Genomic DNA, 24,358 nt, shown 5'->3' with positions numbered 1-24,358 from the left:
TCCTCGGAATATATATCACATAAATGTAATTCCAAGTAATCTGTGGGTACTTGGTCATTAGCTCCTAATGGCTCAAATGGCTGTAAGCACTATGGGACTTAACATCTGAAGTCATCAGTCTCCTACACTTAGAACTACTTAAACCTAACTACCCTAAGGACATCATAGCCATCCATACCTGAGGCAGGATTCGAACCTGTGACCATAGCAGCAGTGCAGTTCTGGACTGAAGCGCCTAGAACCTCTCAGCCACAATGGCCGGCTCATCAGTTCCTAAGCAGCCTCCAACCCCTGTTAGCATCCCATGATATAGCAACATTAAATGAAACAACAAGTTTACTGTTACCAGTCACCGTTTTATTTATTTCTACGACGCGTTTCAAAGGTTTAAACCTCCATCATCGGGTGGATTTATATTAGTTAGTATGACATTTGTGTGTGTGTGTTGTGTTACGATTTTTTGGAGGAACTTGTGGCACTGCCTCCAGTGGTCACAGGTTCCTTTTGCTGTCGTAACACATCACATTTATAGTGTCGCATTTGTAAACGCCATGGTCATTGGAACTGTGGTCCTAGGTTATGTTCATGGATGAGTCGAGGTATAGTCTGAACAGTGATTCTCGACGGGTTTCCATCTGGCGTGAACCAGGAACCAGATACCAACCCCTTAATGTCCTTGAAAGGGACCTGTATGGAGGTCGTGGTTTGATGGTGTAGGTTGGGATTATGATTAGTACACGTACACCTCTGCATGTCTCTGACACAGGAACTGTTACAGGTAAAGTGTATTGGGACATCATTTTGCACCAGTATGTCTGCCTTTTCAGGGGTGCAGTGGGCCCACCTTCCTCCTGTTGGAGGATAACGCACGGCCCCACGGCCCCACGGAGCTGCCATCGTGGAGAAGTACCTTGAAACAGAACATATCAGGCGAATGGAGTTGCCTGCCTGTTATCCAGACCTAAATCCTATCCAGCACGTCTGGGATGCTCTCGGTCGACACATCGCTGTACGTCTTCAAACACCTAGAACACTTCAGGAGCTCTGTTGCGAGAGTGGGAGACTTTACCACAGCAGCTGCTCGACCACCTGATCCAGAGTATGCCAACCCGTTGTGCGGCCTGTGTACGTGTGCATGGTTATCATATCCCATATTGATGTCGGGGCACATGCACAGTAAACAGTGGCGTTTTGAAGCACATGTGTGTCAGGACGGTTTTCTCAACTTATCACCAATACCGTTGACTTACAGATATGTATCGTGTGTGTTCCCTATGTGCCTATGCTATTACTGCCTGTTTTGTGTAGTGCCGCGTTGTGTGGCACCACATTCTGCAATGATCCTTAATTTATGAGCATGAGTGTAGATATTGCATGTTCAATCTCAAGCTGCTGCCAACATAATTTTTCTTTCCTGGGTAGCAAAGTAGACATGGGGAGCTTCCACTAAGAGAGATTTGCTCTTTGGTATCACCATGTTAAGCTCTCGTAAGCTGATGGTTCACTTCTGTATGTTCTCCTTAAATTACAACCACCACAAGGGTACTGCACGCGAAATACTTAGCTTGAAGTACGCACTTCCCATTCCTTGTCAGGTAATATCTGTTGTTTCAGACTAGAAGGAGTCCTATTTTCCGTTGATTTAGTTAATGAAATTGGGTAGATCACTTGATTACACCACGGCCCTTTGTCATCTGCGTTAGATTTGTGCGTGTGGTGCCTTAACTTGAGACATTCCCACGTGTACTAGGTTAAGTTGAGAATACATGTGTGTGACGTGTACAACTGATATTACAAGCTTTTGAATTCTTTTGTACGGACAAGCAGGCAATGTGTAAATACATTGATCAACCACTGTCGCCAGCGATCCTCATGGTCGCAGACTAGAAAGACAATAAGGAGAAAACGTGTTTGATCCGATTTCAGTTCAGGTTAACGCGTGAGGGATTGTGTTATTATATCTAGCCTGTGACTTGTCTCCATTTCTTGTAGATCTTATTTAGGAGGGGAAATATTTTACGAGGTTTGCCCAGAAACTAATGCATCGCATTTGTTTTCTTCAACAATCTTTATTGAACGTAATGAGAATTACACACACGAAAGAATGGTGTTCAATGTACACACACTATCCCGTTGTACAGCCTTCCACCAGCGCGAAACAAGATGTAATATATTGATTATTCCTCGCTACTGTAGTGTTATCTTGAAGCTGTGAGAAATAAGGACAGGCGTTCCTAGGCGCGGAAGCATAGACGATGCTGAGGTTAGACGAAACTAGGAGAGATATTGTTACATGAAGTAAACAGTAAGGGGAGAGCCTTGCGAAAATGCAGACGCCTTCAGACGCGGTCCCAGGGCGTTAGTTACTATTCAGGGAATTAACATGTAACTTCATATATCGTCTAGACGCTCTAGTAGGTTGTCACCGTAGAGCTTTGTAACCAACAGGCACGTACTAGTGTATAAAGCCAGCTTTAGAACAGAAACGTTAGTAGACTCACAAGGGTTAGAAAGAAAGCGAAAACGCCAAAAACTGTTGACCCAGCAGTCCCTACTCTGGGGAGTTGGCAAAGCAGTTACGCGTAGCTTTCAGCTGAACAATGTTGATACCAAATACGGACTCAGTTAGTGCAACTGCATTAACATCCCCGCCTTAGGAGCAGCAGAGGGAAACTAACTAAACCATGTTTGGCAGGCACCTGTAAGAGACCTACGCGATTGGCTGGGTGGCTTTGAGTGGGAAAAACAGTGCCCCCATGCGACTCTTTAAAACCCCTAGATTCCGCATTTTGGCAGAGTTCTCAGTCAGACGATCCGGGCGCCGAATCCGCGTCCGTCGACTCCAGCCTCGGTCCAGCTCCGCGTAAGTCTACTGTCTCTCTCTCTTGGAGTTCATTATGTTTTGTTTTGCTACTAAGTTGTTGCCTTAAGCTGCTGCTAGTGTTTGCTACTGTGGTTCGCATTCACTCCTGGGACTTCCACTGGCTTCAATTGTAACAGTGTTCATGCTTTTTCTAACTCTAGAAGTAGCATCCATTGTATCAGTTAATCCTATCTGCAATAAACAACTATTTCAAAATACTGTTCGTCCAAGAGTCTCCACAACGAGTTCCCTACCGAGTGTCACCACCTGCATTTCTAGTAAATGCCTGTACCAGTGATGGCTTAGATAGAAGAAAACAATCAAATGCCTTCACTGTGAATTGTCCTTCTGCCTCCTGCTCTGTATCGCTCGGGAGCGCAGACTGACCAGCAATCCCTTTTTCCCTCTCCCACCTATGTCAGGACAAGACAAATGGCCTGAATGCCCTGTCGGTACAAATCCTTGTCCTGATGGCGGAGTCAGTGCAAGACTGTGTGAATCACCTCCTCATCGTCCTCAAAATGTCTTCCACGAATGGCATCCTTCAATGGCCCAAACAAGTGGAAGTCCGAGGTGGCTAGATCAGGGCTGTAGGGTGGATGGGGTAACACTGTCCAACCCTGTTTTGCGATGTGTTCAGCAGTCCTCAGACTTGTGTGGGCCCGAGCGTTATCGCATTGCAGCAAAACATTTCCTGGGTTGCTGTGGTGCCAGAAGCGTGTCTTGAGTTTTGTTAGTGTGTTGACATATGCTTCTGAATTAACTGTACCGCTTCTTGGCATCTCTTCGATGAGAATCACACAATCACAGTCCCAGAACAAGGTGATCGTGACCTCACTGGCGGAAGCAGTCGCTTTCAATTTTTGTTTCTGAAACTAATGTTGCATATGTGAGAGTCGAGAGAAATTAATGTTCGTAAGAGACCAGCTTGTTTATTAGGGGTTAATGAGAGAGATAACTATTTCCCGCTAAGTGCTGGTCTTAGAAAGACTGAAGTTCATGGTGTTCAAATAAGTAATAGGTGCGTCCAGAACCAAGTATTCATTCACGTCATATTTTCACTGTATGACTGCCATCATCAATGTGGCGTAAGTAGAACATGCTGTGTGCCTGCTATAAGACGGATGTGGACAATCATTCCTTCAGTGCCTCACCGCACGAAGCCTTCACTGAAGATTATCTTAGCATTAATCGTTCCACGATCACCATAAAATTTGGTCTCATAACTACTGAGGACAGATGTTCAACTGTGATACACTTTTATTTCTGTTTCGTGAAAGATACGCAACAATGGCTGGACCTCATATACACTGGCGAAAAAAAAAAAAAAACACAACGCCAAAAACTAATTAATGTAGAGTAATGAAATTGCGGAGTAGATTTGTCTAGGTAACATATTGAAGTGTTTAACATTGCAAGATAGCAGATGAATATAAACGCGAGATAAGCCATTGAAACGCGTAATGCTCGTCTATTAATGGCTGGTGTGGCCACCAGAATGTTGAATGCAAGCATGCAAACGTGTTGCATTGTGTTGTACAGGTGCCGGATGTCAGTTTGTGGGATGGAGTTACATGCTTGTTACACTTGGTCGGTCAATGCAGGGACGGTTGATGCTGGTTGTGGATGATGCTGGGTGTGGTTGTCGTCCAGTGATGTCCCATATGCGCTCGACTTGAGAAGAGCCGGTGATCGAGCAGGCCAAGGCAATACATCGACTCTCTGTAGAGCATGTTGGGTTGCACCAGCGGTATGTGGACGAGCGGTATTCTGCTGGAAAACACTCCCTGGAAAGCTATTCAAATGGTTCAAATAGCTCCGAGATCTATGGGACTTCTGAGGTCATCAGTCCCCTAGAACGTAGAACTACTTAAACCTAACTAACCTAAGGACATCACACACATCCATGCTCGAGGCAGGATTCGAACCTGCGACCGTAGCGGTCGCGCGGTTCCAGACTGTAGCGCCTAGAACCGCTCGGCCACCCCGGCCGGCAAATCGGTACAGGTAATGGCACAGAACAACTTAACAAATGTTACAATATATTAAAGACAAACTCTCAAAGTTTTTGAACAATGTTTATAAATGGTCTACGTGTCCAATCTTTGTCACACGGCGCATACCTAATCGATGGTCCAATTCTGCCCATGCAGGACGTTGCACATCAGGAGGGACGGTAAGGACACCTGCAGTAATGCGGTGTCGCAACTCTTCGAGATTGTGTAGTGGAGGTGTAACACGCAAGTTGTTCATGAACGGTAGCTCAACAGGGCGAATCACGAGATTGACATACACATTTGCAGCCAGAGTGCGTGGTGTAACCACGAGAGTGCTCCTGCTGTTGTAGGAAATCGCACCCCAGACCATAAGTTCGGGTGTAGGTCCAGTGTGTGTATCAAGCAATCAGGTAGACTGTAGGCCCTCAACTGGTCTCCTTGTAACCAACACCGATGCAAAACCAGTTTTCGTCAGAAAACACAACACACCCCCGACTATGCCCTCCACTGGGCTCTCCCTTGACACTACTGAGGTCGAAAATGGCGGTTGTTTGAGGTCAGTGGAATGCAGGCTAAAGGGTGTCAGCTCAGAGCTGTCCCTGCAGTAACTGATTTGTAACAGTTCGTTATGTCACTGTGGTACCAGCTACTGCAAAAATAATTGCTGCAGTTGCAGTACGATGCGCCAGAGTCATACGCTGAACACGACGGACTTCCTTCTCAGTAGTGCCACACGGCTGTCCGGAGCCCGTTCTTCTTTCGACGGTACATTCTCTTGAGCATCACTGCAAACAATCATGTTCGGTGACCATATTCCTATCAAGTCTTTCTGCAGTTTGAGGAAGCAATATCCACCTTTTTGTATCCCTATCATACGACCTCGTTCAAGGTCAGTGAGGTGTCGATGAATGCGTTTTTGTCGCCATAAAGGCATTAAGTCGGGTGATGCTGAGGGAATTAGATTAGGAAATGAGACACTTAAGGTAGTAAAGGAGTTTTCCTATTTAGGGAGCAAAATAACCGATAATGGTCGAAGTAGAGAGGATATAAAATGTAGACTGGCAATGGCAAGGAAAGCGTTTCTGAAGAAGAGAAATTTGTTAATATCGAGTATTGATTTAAGCGTCAGGAAGTCGTTTCTGAAAGTATTTGTATGGAGTGTAGCCATGTATGGAAGTGAAACCTGGACGATAAATAGTTTAGACCAGAAGAGAATAGGAGCTTTCGAAATGTGGTGCTACAGAAGAATGCTGAAGATTAGATGGTTAGATCACGTAACTAATGAGTAGGTATTGAATGGAATTGGGGAGAAGATGAGTTTGTGGCACAACTTGACTGGAAGAAGAGATCGGTTTGTAGGACATGTTCTGAGGCATCAAGGGATCACCAATTTTGTACCGTAGGGCAGCGTGGAGGGTAAAAATCGTAGAGGGTGACCAAGAAATGAATACACTAAGCAGATTCAGAAGGATGTGGGCTGCAGTAGGTACTGGGAGATGAAGAAGCTTGCACAGGATAGAGTAGCATGGAGAGCTACATCAAACCAGTCTCAGGACTGAAGACCACAACAACAACAATGTGGTGTCACCGCCAGACACCACACTTGCTAGGTGGTAGCCTTTAAATCGGCCGCGGTTCGTTAGTATACGTCGGACCCGCGTGTCGCCACTATCAGTGATTGCAGACCGAGCGCCGCCACACGGCAGGTCTAGAGAGACTTCCTAGCACTCGCCCCAGTTGTACAGCCGACTTTGCTAGCGATGGTTCACTGACAAATTACGCTCTCATCTGCCGAGACGATAGTTAGCATAGCCTTCAGCTACGTCATTTGCTACGACCTAGCAAGGCGCCATTACCAGTCACTATTGATGCTGTAAAACATGTTCCGTCAAGAGCGATGTCCACCAATTGTGGATTAATGTTAAGTATTCCAGCAGCTACGTACGTTCTTTGCTACTATAAAGTCCTTGTCCTGTTCCAGACCTCACGCAAGCCTGCGTGAGCTTAAACGCGTGCCTTTCGGCTTCCTCATACTGGCTTGGCTGTCTTGCCAAGCCACAACAAACAACACCGAAGGCATTCTTGACTAACTTCAACTCACAGCATCCACTCTCAAAGGTAATTAATGTTTACTACCGTTACTGAGTTTCTTTCTTAACCAACCTGATTTGCATCTTCTTAGTCGCACTGCTAGCGCCACCCTTATGCGACTGGTGCCAAATGTAAATAGACATAATCTTTCCCATATAGAGACACACGTGCCAACTATGGTTTATGTCTCATAGCTCCCTCTTGGTGTTGAATTTCTTTTCCACCAATGTATAAGTGATAGGTCCCACCTCGCACTTGTAAACATCACATACACTCCTGGAAATGGAAAAAAGAACACATTGACACCGGTGTGTCAGACCCACCATACTTGCTCCGGACACTGCGAGAGGGCTGTACAAGCAATGATCACACGCACGGCACACCAGGAACCGCGGTGTTGGCCGTCGAATGGCGCTAGCTGCGCAGCATTTGTGCACCGCCGCCGTCAGTGTCAGCCAGTTTGCCGTGGCATACGGAGCTCCATCGCAGTCTTTAACACTGGTAGCTTGCCGCGACAGCGTGGACGTGAACCGTATGTGCAGTTGACGGACTTTGAGCGAGGGCGTATAGTGGGCATGCGGGAGGCCGGGTGGACGTACCGCCGAATTGCTCAACACGTGGGGCGTGAGGTCTCCACAGTACATCGATGTTGTCGCCAGTGGTCGGCGGAAGGTGCACGTGCCCGTCGACCTGGGACCGGACCGCAGCGACGCACGGATGCACGCCAAGACCGTAGGATACTACGCAGTGCCGCAGGGGACCGCACCGCCACTTCCCAGCAAATTAGGGACACTGTTGCTCCTGGGGTATCGGCGAGAACCATTCGCAACCGTCTCCATGAAGCTGGGCTACGGTCCCGCACACCGTTAGGCCGTCTTCCGCTCACGCCCCAACATCGTGCAGCCCGCCTCCAGTGGTGTCGCGACAGGCGTGAATGGAGGGACGAATGGAGACGTGTCGTCTTCAGCGATGAGAGTCGCTTCTGTCTTGGTGCCAATGATGGTCGTATGCGTGTTTGGCGCCGTGCAGGTGAGCGCCACAATCAGGACTGCATACGACTGAGGCACACAGGGCCAACACCCGGCATCATGGTGTGGGGAGCGATCTCCTACACTGGCCGTACACCACTGGTGATCGTCGAGGGGACACTGAATAGTGCACGGTACATCCAAACCGTCATCGAACCCATCGTTCTACCATTCCTAGACCGGCAAGGGAACTTGCTGTTCCAACAGGACAATGCACGTCCGCATGTATCCCGTGCCTCCCAACGTGCTCTAGAAGGTGTAAGTCAACTACCCTGGCCAGCAAGATCTCCGGATCTGTCCCCCATTGAGCATGTTTGGGACTGGATGAAGCGTCGTCTCACGCGGTCTGCACGTCCAGCACGAACGCTGGTCCAACTGAGGCGCCAGGTGGAAATGGCATGGCAAGCCGTTCCACAGGACTACATCCAGCATCTCTACGATCGTCTCCATGGGAGAATAGCAGCTTGCATTGCTGCGAAAGGTGGATATACACTGTACTAGTGCCGACATTGTGCATGCTCTGTTGCCTGTGTCTATGTGCCTGTGGTTCTGTCAGTGTGATCATGTGATGTATCTGACCCCAGGAATGTGTCAATAAAGTTTCCCCTTCCTGGGACAATGAATTCACGGTGTTCTTATTTCAATTTCCAGGAGTGTATATAAGGTGGTGCACCTTAGATATACTAAGAGGTGGGTTTCGATGTGTCATAATGAGATTAAGCGACAGTCAAACAACAATAAGAAGCAATAGAAAAGATTAATAGAAACAAAAATAATTGTGACACCTCGTCTCATCTTCATGTGCTTTGTCTCACGCGACATTATCGTGATACCATTTCGCAGCTGAACAATGTTCATTCATACACGACGCTGCCAATGTGGCCGTGCAGTTCTAGGCGCTTCAGTCTGGAACCACGTGACCGCTCTGGTCGCAGGTTCGAATCCTGCCTCGGGCATGGATGTGTGTGATGTCCTTAGGTTACTTAGGTTTAATTAGTTCCAAGTTCTAGGGGACTGATGACGACAGATGTTAAGTCCCATAGTGCTCAGAGCCATTTGAACCATTTTTTCGTGGCCCCACAGTATGGCTGTGTGATGTTGGGGCACACTAGTGGTCAGTGAAATCCTCGGTAGAGCATGTGTGGCACTAGCTCAGTCCCAGTACCAGCAACCAGAATACCAATGACCACTTACAACACTTGTGGGACAGAAGGGCAAATACCGCTTCATGACGTCCTTCCCAACCGAATCGGGCACGCATCCAGGCCGTAAGCAACGGCCTCCCTCTCCACTGATAAGTGGGTTCATACTACCAAACTTCTTTGCAAATCTGACTCGATTTCATAATCACTGAAGTAATACCACAGTCCATCTAAATACGTAGTAGTAGTAGTAGTAGTAGTAGTCGGCTGATACTCGTATCCGAGTTTTCATTTCTCTCCTGAGATTCGCTTTGTCACGGTTCAGGCGTGGAAGTGTCGTTGATGGCTTAGCAACGACGTCATACAGGAGACACAACTACATATCATAAATGAAGACGGACCTACACCTACATACAGAGGTGCAGGCGGATCTGCCACCAAAATCGATATTACTCTGGCGAATGACAGAACATTAGGACGACTGCAAAGATGGACCATACACGACTCTCTGACCACAAGTGATCACAACATAATAGAAATAAGTCTCACAACAAACAATTATCGCACCACACACAATACAACACACTTCAACTTTAAAAGAGCGAATTGGGACAGACTACAACAAATTGTTCAAAATGAGAGTATACACAACATACAGGGAAGCGTGGACTACAGAGCACACAAACTGACACAAATCATCCAAACAGCACAAGAAACAGCAATACCTACGCACACACACAGCAAACAACGGGAATCACCATGGTCAGACGAATTAACCAGACTCAAACGTGACATGACAAGGAAACGAAAACTATACCAGAGGACATGGATACAAAGAGACAAACTACTAAGACTAGCTGCATATAGGGAAGCCAAAGAACTCTTCAAAAAGACATTATTTCAGACGAGGAAACAACATTGGGAGAGCTACTTGACCACACACACACAACAGAATATCTGGGGGGAACAATACAAGATCCTGACAGAAAAAATAAAGACCCCATTGGCATTAAGCACGCTACGGCAGGATGACGGCACAATGACAGTGGGATGGAGAAACACAGCACAATATCTGCTGAACAAACTCCTCCCGGAAGATGCTACAGACTCAGACACACAGGAACAGATCACACTCAGACAAGAACTTCATGAACAGTATAACACCGACGCCGTCACCTGTCCCTTTGCGCACGAGGAAGTTGCGGTAGCGATAAGAGAGCTAAAGAATAAAAAAGCACCTGGACCCGACAGGATCCATGCAGAAGTGCTTAAGAGGCTAGCACCACAGATCACCCCATACTTAACAGAACTACTAAACGACGCCTTAAGGCTAGGCCGTGTACCGACAGTCTGGAAAACCTCAAATGCAGTCATCATACGAAAATCATCAGACAGAGACCAATCAGATCCGAAATCCTACAGACCAATATGCCTCATAAACACCATGGCAAAAATCCAAGAGAGGCTACTGTGTGACCGCTTGCAGGCTCACAGAACCCTACTTGGAATGAATCCCCACCAGTTTGGATTTCGGAAAGGGAAAAGCATCGATGATGCAATAAACAGAGCTTTAGAAATTACACAAAACACAGATAAAACATACTCTTTGGCAATCATGATAGACATCGCAGGAGCATTTGACAACCTGTGGTGGCCAGCACTGTTTTTGAGGTTACGCCAGATGGAAGTACCCGCAGCCCTATACAACAGTCTTTTAGACTACTGCAGAGACAGAATAGTGGAATGGCGCGTGGGCAACCGGAAGGTAATAAGGAAAATTACCAAGGGATGTCCGCAGGGATCGATCTGTGGACCCATCTTCTGGGAAATAATTTTTGAACCTCTCCTGCAACTGCTGGAGGAGGATATGAGGACAGACGGTGCTGTCGCCTATGCAGATGACCTACTGGTGGTTATCTCAGCAAATACAAGAGCCCAGCTAGAGGAGAAGGCGAGTGGCACACTGCAAACAATAACACAATGGTGCAACACAAACAAGCTCAAGATAGCGGGCAACAAAACAACATACACACTGCTCAAAGGGCAACTCAGACGCAATCCATCTATTAAAATACAGAACAACAACATAAAGAGAATGACGGTAACCCGCTACTTGGGCGTATACATAGATGAGAAGCTGAACTTCCATGAACATATCAGAATAACAACAAACAAGGCAGAAAAATTACTACATAAACTGGCAAGGATTAATTCAGGACAATACAGACTTCCTCTGTCAGTCACACGAACTTACCACTGCGCACTCTTCGAATAAGTGCTAAGCTTTGCGGCCAATACATGGGCGCACAGACTCAACCTCGCCACAAACAGAACAGCGGTTAGGCGAGGGCAGAGAAGCGTCCTTCTGCGACTATCGGGAGCCTTCGGCACTACATCAGTTGAAGCACTGTGTGTCGTGCTAGGAATCTTCCCGATAGATATCACAATCAAATATCGGGCCGCTCTGTACTGGTTAAAGATGGGTAGACTAGACCAGGTCAACATATTGACTGGTTCCCCGCTGAACAATAAGCGGGACCTCAAAAAATGGAAAATCGACACATGGCAACAGGAATGGGGCACAAGTGATAAGGGACGGAGAGTCTATACATTTTTTTCCGAACATAACGGAAAGATTAAGAATGAAACATGCCGATCCTAGCCGCGGCATGGTGCATTTCTTGACTGGCCACGGACCTTATCCCACGCACTTAAATCGCGTGAGTCTTAGAGACACATCAACGTGTACATGTGGAGGTATGGGAACCCCCGAACACACAATCCTATTCTGCGGGAAATACAGACAGCACAGGAACACACCTGGGATACAACACCTACAGACAGAGGAACACATATACGATGCGATCAGAACACCTGAACTTTGGGACATACTGAACGCACTAACAGACAAAATTTCTGACGAATGCCACAAAGAGTACAGGAACAGAAGACCACACAGACAATAAACCTATATGCAGCACCCAGACAGACACCATAGTGTGGAAGAACTAAACTAAGTCTCAATATAAAACAACTGACATGCAATAGACTTACATAAGTAGACCTAAAACTGACAATAGATTAATGTATAAAATTAGACATAAACAGTGTCGGCGCACCGTCGCAATTGCCATCAGCTACCACGGCACTCTAAACCTGTATACAAGTAACCAGATAGAACATAAATAGAGATATCAAACGCCATAAATAGAATAGAATAGAACTTCCTAGGCTAAGGTTAGGGGACTGAGGATCAGAGGCTTGAAGATAAATCCCAAGGCGCTCATCCTCAGTCCCCTACGGTGGTGGGACCATCATCTCTTCCTTTCCTATCGTCTTTTCTCCTCTTCAGACTAAACTATTCCTTGTATTTCCTTCTTCCAATTCAAAATTAATTTTTGTAAAAATTTTGTTAAATCGGTTTTGGGAAAGCTGCCAAAGTAAAGAAAGAAATAAGATAAAAAAAAAGAAAAAAAGCACAGACCCGCCTCCACGTGGTGGGACACGGGCAACGGTGCGACCGGATGCGGGAACTGGTGTGAGTTTCATCAACTACATCAGTGTCCGCACACCGGTCGTAGCGGCTAAGTGGTCAAAATAGACCCACCTTAAGCACTTAGGTGGTGGGTCGTAAAATCAGGGCGGCAAGTGAAAAAAAAAAAAAAATATCCAATCCTAGCGTAGAACAGGCGGCCACAGACATTACAGCTGATGGAAGGAGGAGGACGTGGCTGAGCCTGGAGGTGTTTACGTCTCCGGCGTTTGTCATTCCCCATTCTTCGACGTTTCAGCTCAAAGTTTTGAAGAGCATTTGAAGTAACTGAGCGCCAGCGACTTCGATCTTCTGCTGTTGTGGACCAGTTACTCGGATCGATGTTCAAGTTTTTCAGATTTTTCTTGTACTGATCCTTATAACGTTTGAGAGGGGCACCTCGTGGCCTTGTACCTGTACTCACTTCGCTGTACAGATTTTGGCGTGGAAGTCTGTCATTTTTCATCCGCTGGACATGTCCGACCCATCTGAGTTGATGCCCAATGATAAGAGCTTCCATGCTATACATTTTTGCTTTCTCAAGAACAGCCGTGTTGGATATGAAGTCATCCCATTTCAGGTTCATGATACATCTTAGCTAATGTTGGTTGAAGCGTTGTAGTTTCTTCAGATCGCAGCAATATAACATCCAAGTTTCGCAACCATATAGCAGGGTGGAAATGACTACAGCTTTGTACACCATCAGTTTGGTGTACAGTGTTAGGTCTTTATTCAGGAAGACACGCTTGATGGCGACAATTGTGGAGTTCTTCAAGTCAGCTGGTACCTTGCGGGTTTCCCACATTAATAGAACGAGTGAGAAGAGTCTAGTTTTTAGAGGCAAGCCGCCACCCTCAATAAGCTTCATCAGGATGCTGTCAGGTCCAGGAGCCATCCCAGGTTTCAAACCCACCACGCAGAAAATTCAACATAAGCAGCCTGAACAACAAAAACGTTCGCTCACACTTCCAAGACATACTGTCTGAACAACTTAACAAAGCTCCAGCAACCATAGATGATGTCGAACAGGAATGGGCCACATTAAAGAACATCATAAAAGAAACTGCTGAGAATGTCGTTGGTTTTACTGCACGGAAAAGAAGTGACTGGTTTGATGACAACCAAGGAGAAATCCAAGCCATCATCAATGCAAAGCGGGATGCTTACCTATCCCTTGCTCAAGATCCGTCCTGCGCAGAAAAGAAAGCACTCTTTCAAGAACTCAAGCAGAAATGTCAAAGTGAAATGGCTCTGAGCGCTATGGGACTTAACTTCTAAGGTCATCAGTCCCCTAGAACTTAGAACTACTTAAACCTAACTAACCTAAGGACAGCACACAACACCCAGTCATCACGAGGCAGAGAAAATCCCTGACCCCGCCGGGAATCGAACTCGGGAACCCGGGCGTGGGAAGCGAGAACGCTACCGCATGACCACGAGCTGCGGACTCAAAGTGAAATACGAGCAATCAAGAACAAATGGTGGCAACAGAAAGCCACAGAACTCCAAAATCTTTCCGATGCAAGGAACCTGCGTGGCTTCTACGCTGGTATAAAAGAACTGTATGGACCTATCCGCTCCTCATCAGGAACACTAAAAGCTGCTGACAACTCCACCATTCTTACTGAAGTCAGGACATCTTAAATCGTTGGAAAGAGCACTTCAGCTCACTGTTAAACCGCCCTTCTACAGCCGCTGGAGATTTTCTCAAAAATGTCCCCCAGCACCTTCTACAACAATGGATGGCTGATCCTCCAACTTTTCAAGAATTTTGCAAGGCACTCAAGTAGTAGTAGTAGTAGTAGTAGTAGTAGTAGCTTAATCATCCGTAGATCTCTTTTTACAAGAATATAGGGCGTGTCCAAGTATTTACAAGTTTAGATCAATTTTAAAAAAAGTTCCTTTCCACCTCGTCTTCCCGTTCTGTGTAGTTCACAATAAATTTCTGTCAGGCAGTGTATTTTCATGACGACTGTTAAGCAGAGAGCTACACCAGCCCTAGCGGTACATTACCGTTGTGAAGGTGTACTCGTATCCATCAGGGTTGAGCACCGGTATGATGTGCCAGTCGATGCTGTCTGTGATGGCGCTCTGCGTCGCGTTCTCGACCAGCTGGTGGATGACGTAGAGAGCTGCTGCAGGTGCGATCCACTCACGGGCATGGATGCCTGCGTCCACCAGGATCACTGGTGCAGTGCCGTTGGCGCCAGTTCCAGACGACACCTGGATCACATCGATGGGCCGACCCTCGTACGTCTGGCCTATGGACTGCACCGTCACCAAGTTGGGATAGTTCGATGCCAGGTCTGAGAGGTACCGCCGGATCTGTAAGAGCACACTGGGGCATTTAGGGGGGGCAATATAATTGCCTTTGAGTCACCATTCATTTTACATCGACCAAAGATCGACTTAAGAAATCGATTGACATGGAATCCAGTGTTTCAGACTGAAAGCCATTTGACCATGATACCCAAAATTTTCACACAGTAAAACGTAATTCTGACATAATTTTACAGACAGTTACGTCCAAGACATCAAATTACTTGAAACTGTTCGTCACTTCTCATATCAATATTTTTGCTTGTATTTGTCACCAAGTGACCCAAATTATTGCTGTTTGTTTCATTTTGAGAAGTTACGTGTAGCGTCAGGGGCGTACTAAATTTTGTAGAAAATCAGAAACGGCTTTCACTCGTGGTGAGATTATTGCTTTCGTGGAGAGGAGGGCAGAAGGGAGGTTGGTATCATCCTCTATGAGGAAATTTCTCCAAGCCTGCTCCACTGTTTTTGACACTTAAAAAAAACGGATTTTTAGCAGTTGAGTTATCACAGTCGAAACAGAAGCTCAAATTACGTCGATTCAGTCAACTAGTAGCACATAAAATACAACACTTTACTCAAATCAAACAATGGAAAATTCAGGATGGAACGTAACAATACGGCAGTGTGGTTTCAGTTGCCTGGTACTGCAGTTGCGTTTGAGTGTGTGTGTGTGTGTGTGTGTGTGTGTGTGTGTGTGTGTGTGTGTCTACGTCTATTGTTGAAAAAGGCCTTAGTGGCTGAAAGCGTTATTTATGAGAGTCTTAGTCTTTTTGTTGTACTTATCTGTGACTCAGCATCTTTACAATTTGTTACAATGCCTTACTCAATATTAATTAATAAAGATGTGAACACAAGTACGTCGGTAACTTTCAAAGCATACTCCTTTGACAAAATCCGACTGCATAAATGTACGCCCTACATCAGGTACCATTTTATAGTAAATTTAGGTTTGTTAGATCAGAATTTATGGGAAAGTGCGATGGAACATTGCTTTAGCAGCCAGTGGCCAGTGGGTGCAATGGCTCAAAATGGCTCTGACCACTATGGGACTTAACTTCTAAGGTCATCAGTCCCCTAGAACTTAGAACTACTCAAACTTAACTAACCTAAGGACATCACACACATCCATGCCCGAGGCAGGATTCGAACCAGCGACCGTAGCGGTGGCGCGGTTCCAGACTGTAGCGCCTAGACTGAGTGCGATATGTCAACATTTGGGTGAAGACAATGATCATGCGCAAGTATTGTGAGGCAGGCTAGTCTTTAATGGTATAACTTAACAGTGTAGTGCTAATGCACACTGAAGGCCAGGTGATACCTACATTACAGGTTTCCAGTGGTTTTGCTGACTACATGATCAGGATCGGCGCACTGAGACAACGAGTGCACTGTGATCTGATAAGGTAAATAAATCTTGATTTTGTATCACAGTCCAGGACTCAGGAGCCACGCCAGCTGAAGAGGCGACACAGAGCCACCAGCTACAGTCGCAGGTTCGAGTTTCCACCAGGGTAGCAGCTTCCTGCACACTGCACTTGTGGCCAACAGAGCAGCCGCCCTTGTGATCCAGTGGGTCACATCCCGGATACAGCAGCCACCTTCTGACAATTCGGAGAGCACATCTCTTGCCACTCTCCTTGGCCACTTGGGTACAATAATTCATCGAAGAAGACAACGTCTGCAAGATTCTCGTAGGCACTGGTGATATCGGTACTGTGGCACATGCAGCATAGCCGTGGGCCTGTTATCAAATGCAGACGTCAGTAAACCAGGGTGCCAACATGTCTTGCTGCCAGCTGGATGGACGCTAGCCACTTGCTGACTGACCACCACCCCTTTCGGGGAGGGGGGGGGCAGGGCAGGAGCGTGAACGCCTCCCCACCACACCACAGAACCAATGTAAAAGCTGGAAATAAAGTGTTAATGAACACAGCCGCTTTTTCCTGGGTCTCACTGGACTGCCATCCAGTCTCACTCCTCAGTCAGCCAGCCCTCTCACAACATAGCCTCCCCATGCAAGTCCCAGGCTCGGATATAGTGGTGTCAGATGTACTGATGTCGCCTTCACTGGGCCTCCACACATCCTGGACCACGATCTGTAGTATCAGCATGGCGTGGCAGAGTGAGTGAAGCAGCTGTTACTTTCTATATGTGTGGCAGGCATGGGATCTAAGAAGGAGTACCATCAAGACTTGGGGGTTATTTTGCTTAGACCAGACGAACAGGCTGAAGTGCCTGAATTTCGTGGCAATGGCTAAGAGCAGTATTAAAAACCTGTGGGGTGTTCACAGTGCAGTCTGCTTGGGCATTCCACACAGTCTTTACCTGTAGCTTGTTTCATGTGTCATCGTTTTGGACATGTTGTGAAGCAGTGTAGAGATTCTTGATGTTGATGATAAGGCACAAGGTGTAAGTGGTTTCGTTTTTCAGTTGGTAGTTATTTGTATTTGTATTGTGTAAATAAAGGATACAGTTGTAGCAATGCAGAGTCAGAGACGCAGGGTGTTCATGGGCTGGAGGCAGTTCACACATTGGTTAATGAGGTAGCGAAATGGAGAGTGAAAATACGGTCGTCTGAGGATGTGGTGTTCATGGAGGATCTGCTAACATCAGCGAGTATTAGGGGTTGGTCCGATAACCATTTATTGCAGGTACCAAAGTTTCTTTTAATAGGAGATGCACAGAAGAGTTGAACAATGAAGAGACGGTTGAGAAATTCAGAAAGGGACTTCTGCAGAGGTGTAAGAAGCAGAATAGCGACGTTTTTGGGAACAGATGAGCGCTATTACAAAAATGCAAGAGGAACTTATCGAAGGTTTTGCTGACAGAATGAGTAAAGTGAATGTACAAATATATGAACTGACTCAGAGTGATGAAGTGAATAAAGTTTTACTGTAGGAGGCCGAGGAGAGGACGCATTGATCCTTTCATGTGGGACTTATTACCAGATATGTCGAGGGCTTGCACAAAGGGGCGCCTAAGGATCTTCATTCGGCTGTGAGATCAGCAATGGAGTGTGAGGAGAATGGTGTCGATAGGTATTAAGGGTAAGTGTGGTGTATTCTCTGCAAATTTGAGGTCTTGCAAATGTGGGCATGTTCAGCAATGCCACCAATGATGCTGGAAAAGGGGTGATATGGTTTATCAACCGCATTATGGTAATGATAGTAGGGGTCGACAGGAGGGAAGCAAACAGCTGATAAATGCAAGTGGGAATCAGTTGTCCTTCTTAAGGTTTTCCCATTAGAATTAGATGCAACACGTACTTATGCAAATATGGAATGTGCAATAGTGGATGTGGTGAAGGGAGCGAAATAAAAGTTATTATTAGACACATGGGTGCAAGTGTCAGCCACCAGTAGGGCCCTGTGGGTCGGAGGTGATGGAACCAACCATGCTATGTGTGGGGGATAATGGTATAAGACCATAGGGTTGAAGCAGTCAGGCTTAAGCAATGGATGGAAGTAGTGCCTCATGTAAGCAAGGGTTACAGCGTGATCCGGAGATCACGCTATTTGCATCAACATCATTCCATAAGTGACATTCAGTGATATGTGGTGAAACTTAGTGAGAAGACATTCCACCTATGGTAAGCCGTTGGCAATGTAGATCTGTCTTGAGGTGCATCCATGGTACTGGGCAATGTGATGAAACCACATACAAATCTATTAAAGCTTGATTCACATGTAATAACAGGAACGTCACTTTGGGTAAGCGTGTAGCCACACTTGCCACTCGATAAGTTGTGCATAAGAGACCGGTCGATGAGATAATGTATTAGATTCAGTGAATTGTTTGGTTAAATGGAGTATTGTATGTATATGGGAGAAGGAGAGTGGAAATACTATCGATATTCACAGTTATGGGGCCAAAGAAGCAAAGTCGACAGAAGGAGATGTTGACAGCAAATCTGGACATTTTGGTGAGGGGAACTAATGCACAGAAGGTGTAAGCCATAAACCACTACAGAATGCCACTTAGACTGCGTTACATGTGAAGGTGGAGCATACAAAGGAGGTGCAGAGAACACTAATAGAGGAGCCATAGCTGGAATTTGAGGGTTTCTTTTTTCCTCATAACCCATTGCCTGCAACGCCTGTTACACTATACAGAATTCAGACAGGACGCTACAAAATACCTGGCCATTTTCAGCAGACTCTGGATGAGTTTATTGACCATCTGTTTGGGTTGAAGCTCCACCAGCGTCAGCATTATCTTGTCAATATAACTGCGTTCTCAAGGGACATGCAAGAACACAACCTCTGAGAGAAGCATGTAAGAGGTTGCAGGCTGCATATCTGACAATTGGTACAGAGAAGTGTCATTATGCAAGAGGATGCAAGTTACTTAACCCATGTGATTAGTAGAGATGGGGCGAGAATGGATGCAAGACTGATACAGGCACTGCAAAATTTACCAGTGCCAAAGACAAGTAAAGAGCTACTGTCAGTTTTATTAGAGAAAATTTGTAAATGGCTTCACTGATATAGTGCAGTCACTCTTTCAGCTGTTATAAAAGGTGTGACATTTGTGCAGATGGTGCAATGAAAGGATGTTTTTAGGAGCTGCAGAGAGTTTCGAAATTGAGTCCAGTGTTGGTGTCCCCAAATTTTCAGAGAAATGTCCTGTGATGCCAAAGTCATGCTCTGGCGTGTGTTCTGAGTCATAAGATCATCAGTGAGGAACACGCAGTTGCTTTTGCATCAAGACAAGATAATATTCATATGACCCGAGAAATTATTCGAACATGCAGAGAGAATGTTTCACTTCACATATGTAGTGATGTATTTTTGGGGCTACCTTTACAGAAGGAAGCTGCTCCGAAATGATTTTTTGGGTTAAAGGACCCATCCATCAAACTAAGAAGATGGATTCTAAGATTCAGTGGGTTTCACTATGAAGTAGTTCACAAGCGAAGAAATAAACATGGACATTCAGATACATTAAACAGTAAAGTAACGGTAGTGCAAGTACTGGGTCAGAGCCTTGCTGGATGGCAGGTGGTGCAGAATGCTGACAACGAATGCAAACAATACTGGATGCAACCACAATTGAGCATGTGTGACAGTGTTGTGCTAGGTAAAAATCTGCAGAACAGAACAGGTAGTTGGAATTGTGGAAAGGGGCAAAAAGGGGGCTGTCAGTTACACTGAAACACATTTAAATTTATCTACTTGTCCAAACAATACAGCAAATATTTTTGAGGTTAGTTATTGCCTGAATAGGCCACACTATCTTATGTTTTAAGGGCACAAGCACTTAAATTTAAAAACGGCTGAAAGCCATTAATTAAAAATTCAAACTCAGAATAGTTAGAAGGCAATAGGTCTCACGTAAGTAAGTTCAATAGCTTGGCTGAAAGCCCAATAAATCTAACACTAGAAAAGGAAACTAGTTTAGTTTAAAGACGGCTGAATGCCCATGATTTAAGACTGCAGGTAAAATTAAATAAAAAAACATAAGGCAGAAGGCTTTATCTCCAATTAGGCTGAAGGTCCCATGCAATCTTATACTTGGAAGACAAGAACTTTAAACTAAAAGCAGCTGAAGCCCGAGGACTTAAAACAACTAAAATGATTTTTAGAAGGCAGAAGGCCCAAAACTTTATCTTTAAACAATATTTTACACAGGCTGAAGGCCCAAACAACCTTAATTTTAACAAGAAAAGAATTTAAATTTTAAACCGATTGAAGGCCCATTATTGAAGAACACAACTACAATAAATTTTCAAAAGGCAGAAGGCCAAAAGTTTTATCCAAAAAATATTTTAAAAGAGGCTGAAGGCCCAAACAATGCAAGACTATACATGTAAGGAACTTTCAATTTATAAGCAGCTGAAGGCTTCTTATTTAAAACCAAACTAAAAGCATACAAATTAAAATCATCGGCTATAAGCCATTAAAATACACAATCAAACACTAATGAGAAAAGGCAGTACAGCCAGCGGCCCTCAGAAGTTTGTGGGGGTCGGTCTGCACTTGAAATATTAACGTTCCCTTAGGGGAGACAGGTAGTCAGCCCAACTATATCCGATCCACCGGCAACCCAACCAAGACACAGTCAACAGATCCACCAACAAGACGACCTGCTTTCCACCTGAGCAGTACACAAGGAACTCCAAAGTTAAAACGTAAAAGGAGTAGCCATCCACAACCAAGTATGCATAAGCTGTCAAAACTACACACACATGCTGGACAGCAACAACACGGTGAGGAAAGGACACTTCCCGAATTTTACGTCAGCGGCCAGGGCAGGTAACCGGAACGCTAACGGCCACAAGGCAGAAAATTCCACTAGTGCACTTGGACTTCAAATAACCAAAATACAGTTAAGCTCCACCGGATGGTAGCCAAACTTTCACCAACTTGAACACTCGCTGTTGCTCACGGGAATACTCCCATCAGCCAACCATGAAAACCAACGGTACGGTGTGAACAGTCTGGCTTCAGTAATTAAATCACCACCCAACTTTTTGTCCTGGGTCAGTGAGTCACGAACCCCATAGCAATCAGAACAGCTCGCACACACTCCGACTTTGTGTAGAGACCGCCAGCGGGCCTGACCCACTGTGCCATGTAGAGATTTCCTGGCTGATCCACACCAACTGACGAACTGCCACACATCAGCACGGATGCAGCATTAAAATAACTGAGCAGTCGACATCAGAAGCTACACACAGTTTCACAAACGCTTGCTAACAGCAGCGACTGTGCAGTGACAAGAATGAAATACGAGTCAGCACATGCAAGCAATCCATAAGCAAATCCCGGCCAACATACACGTTGTCTGACAAGATGACCGACTGACCGACGACTGACCGAGGTGGTCCGCACTTCAGTGATATGTATCGGCTACCATCGGGCAAGTCATGACTCTCCAGACCTCACTGCAGCTGTGCCCTGACTGAACTTCTGCCAGGTCCGAACTACACTGCTAGCACCTCCCAACTCACTGGCAGATCCAAACACACTCCGAACACATGACAACCGGAAGTAATAGCAGCCAGCAAAGATAATACATCAGGGCTTATATCGATAAGCACACACAAATGTACACTACCATGGCCATAGTAAGACTGAAGTACACATATTTTACTAGTAGTACCTACAGAAATTGAGTTTTTTAATTGTTGGTAGAAAGCAGTCTGGAAAGTTTCTTGACTGTGCTCTGTAGTAAGATGAACAAGCAATCCCATTAAATAATACAAAAACATGAATCCTAGTTCTTTGATTATCTACTTGGGAGAATTATTCATTGTAGAATATTTTGACAGTTCTGGTTTTTCACTCACTGGTAGAGTGATATTTTTCCTATACTGTCCGTGTTTTAAACTAGCTACAGTTTTTGACTTTTTCATGTTCTTTTCTGCATGGAATAGTTGTTGTTGGATCATAAATTGTGTTTGATACTTTCATATGTAGTTGCCTTTGTGATGTGTAGTCTCCAGAGTACTAAATGTGCATCCATCCAGCAAGAAGCCTACATTCAGTTGCTCGATTGCTTGATATACGATATGTAGCTTTGAACCATTGCATACTTACAGTTGTGTTCTTTCCATTTTCACTACTAGAAAAAAAATTGAATGCACTGAAATGAAATTTAGTTGGCCATTAAATCTGTGACAAAGTTGTAAAGGATGTCATTGGTACAGTCTGTACATGTTCATTACCACCCGTAATCTTTCAACTGGTTCATGCCTTATGTGAAATTCATCACCACAGAGCTAGATATATACTGAGAAATCAATAATAAAAATGCTGCAATCTGTTGCACAATACATGGTTTTATATTGCAATTATTCCACATGGATTGCAGCTGCAAAATATTTGTGTACAAATAAACAGTAAAATATTTGCTCCAGTTTATCTTCACTATCAATATTTTTGCTTGGTGAAGTGGTGCAATACTTCATTATGCAAATCTACACTGCTGCAATTCTTGCAGTTCTTGTGCTGTCACTCACAGGCAGGCAAGGCAGCAACTTGGTGACACGAGTAATTGAAATTAATATAACAAGGTGGTAGTACAGTAGAAACAGATATGGCACAAACACGAGCCATGCACGGCTCAAGCAGTGGCAACAGCAAAGAGGAAAGAAGAAGTTCTAATCGATGTAAATGATTATGTGTTGTCTGGATGTGGAGGATGCAGAGCAACAAACTGTAGGATAGTAGAAGAATAACAGTGGAACGGAAGAAAAGAAGATGTGATTCAGGAAGTCAAGAATTATGGGCAGTGAGTGCAGACTGTGGAATTGAGTCGTAAGCATGTTCCATTACAAAGATTGCTAGAACTTTCAAGACTGTTTGCGATTAATGGGGTGGATGTGTTAGGACCATTTAACTGGACACTAACAAAGAACTGTTTTCTGTTGACAGTGATTGATCATTTCTCTTGCTGTATCGAGATGATATCTGTGATAAGCCAGCACGCAGTTAAGTCACACAGGTGATGATTGATAGGTAAATACTGAAGTATGTAGTACCAGAAACGATGACTACAGATAAGGGGAAAAACTTCACGTCAGACTTGATAAATTACTTATGTTGTTTGTTACACATAAAGAAATTATAACTAATTCTCTTGGCCCTCAGTCGAATGGAAGGACAGAATAGGTGCAATGGATGATCAGGAGAATGGTGAGTTACTATGTGTACTATCACTACAATGATTAGGGCACATATCTTTCCTTTCTTATTGTGTGCATACAGTTGAAAGGTCCACATCAGTACAGGGTTGTTAATATATGACCTAGTGCATGGGACAAAAATGCCATTACCATTTGATATGATTAAGACAAAAAGAGGCAAGGATGGGGCGTCAGTCCATGAGTTCACGAGAACTGTGTGAATGGTGTAGAAGTGAATATAAGATGAACATCAAGGTATTTGAGATACATGAGGAAGCTGTCAAATGTGTGGGAAGCTTACTGCACTACAGAGGGTATCAGTGTTGATGTTGTGTAGTCCATATACACCAAAAAGCAAGACAAATAAATCTGTGGTGAGGTACCACGTAATAGAAACCATGTTGCCAGTTAGTGTTATCCTACATTTACCAACAACGTCGACAGCGGTGCTTGTTAAACATCTGCAACGGTTTAGAGGTGACCCAGTGTCGATCCCAATGATAGTAAGAGTGGAACCAAAGGAGAAAGTAAAAAGGAAAAATTGAGGCAGTACATGGGGAAGTGTACATGAACCTGTGCAGGGACCACCAAATGCTCTGAGATCAAGGACGTAGAAAGGGAATTTTTATTTTGTTTTTCATGATGGTTTAGGATATTATGTGTGTGGTACTGAAAGTAGTATGTTAATAGTGAATGTATGAATTTTCTATTAGAATGTTATTCAGTCTCATGTTTTGAAAGATGCAGGCTGCTA

General features: G+C 44.9%; 1 protein-coding gene across 1 annotated transcript in view; it reads right to left on the bottom strand.

Moving 5' to 3' along the window:
* Positions 1-24,358, bottom strand: part of LOC124796141 (carboxypeptidase B-like) — a 170,723-nt gene that overhangs the window by 77,798 nt on the left and 68,567 nt on the right. The window contains exon 4 of the mRNA XM_047260233.1: positions 14,667-14,978. Within this exon, the coding sequence (XP_047116189.1) occupies positions 14,667-14,978 (312 nt within the window). The remainder of the gene's footprint in view (positions 1-14,666; positions 14,979-24,358) is intronic.

This window comes from Schistocerca piceifrons, chromosome 4 (genome assembly GCF_021461385.2).
Source record: "Schistocerca piceifrons isolate TAMUIC-IGC-003096 chromosome 4, iqSchPice1.1, whole genome shotgun sequence".
Classification (NCBI taxonomy): domain Eukaryota; kingdom Metazoa; phylum Arthropoda; class Insecta; order Orthoptera; family Acrididae; genus Schistocerca; species Schistocerca piceifrons.
The sequence above is the reverse complement of the archived record's forward strand: the minus strand, read 5'-3'. Positions and strand labels throughout refer to the sequence as shown.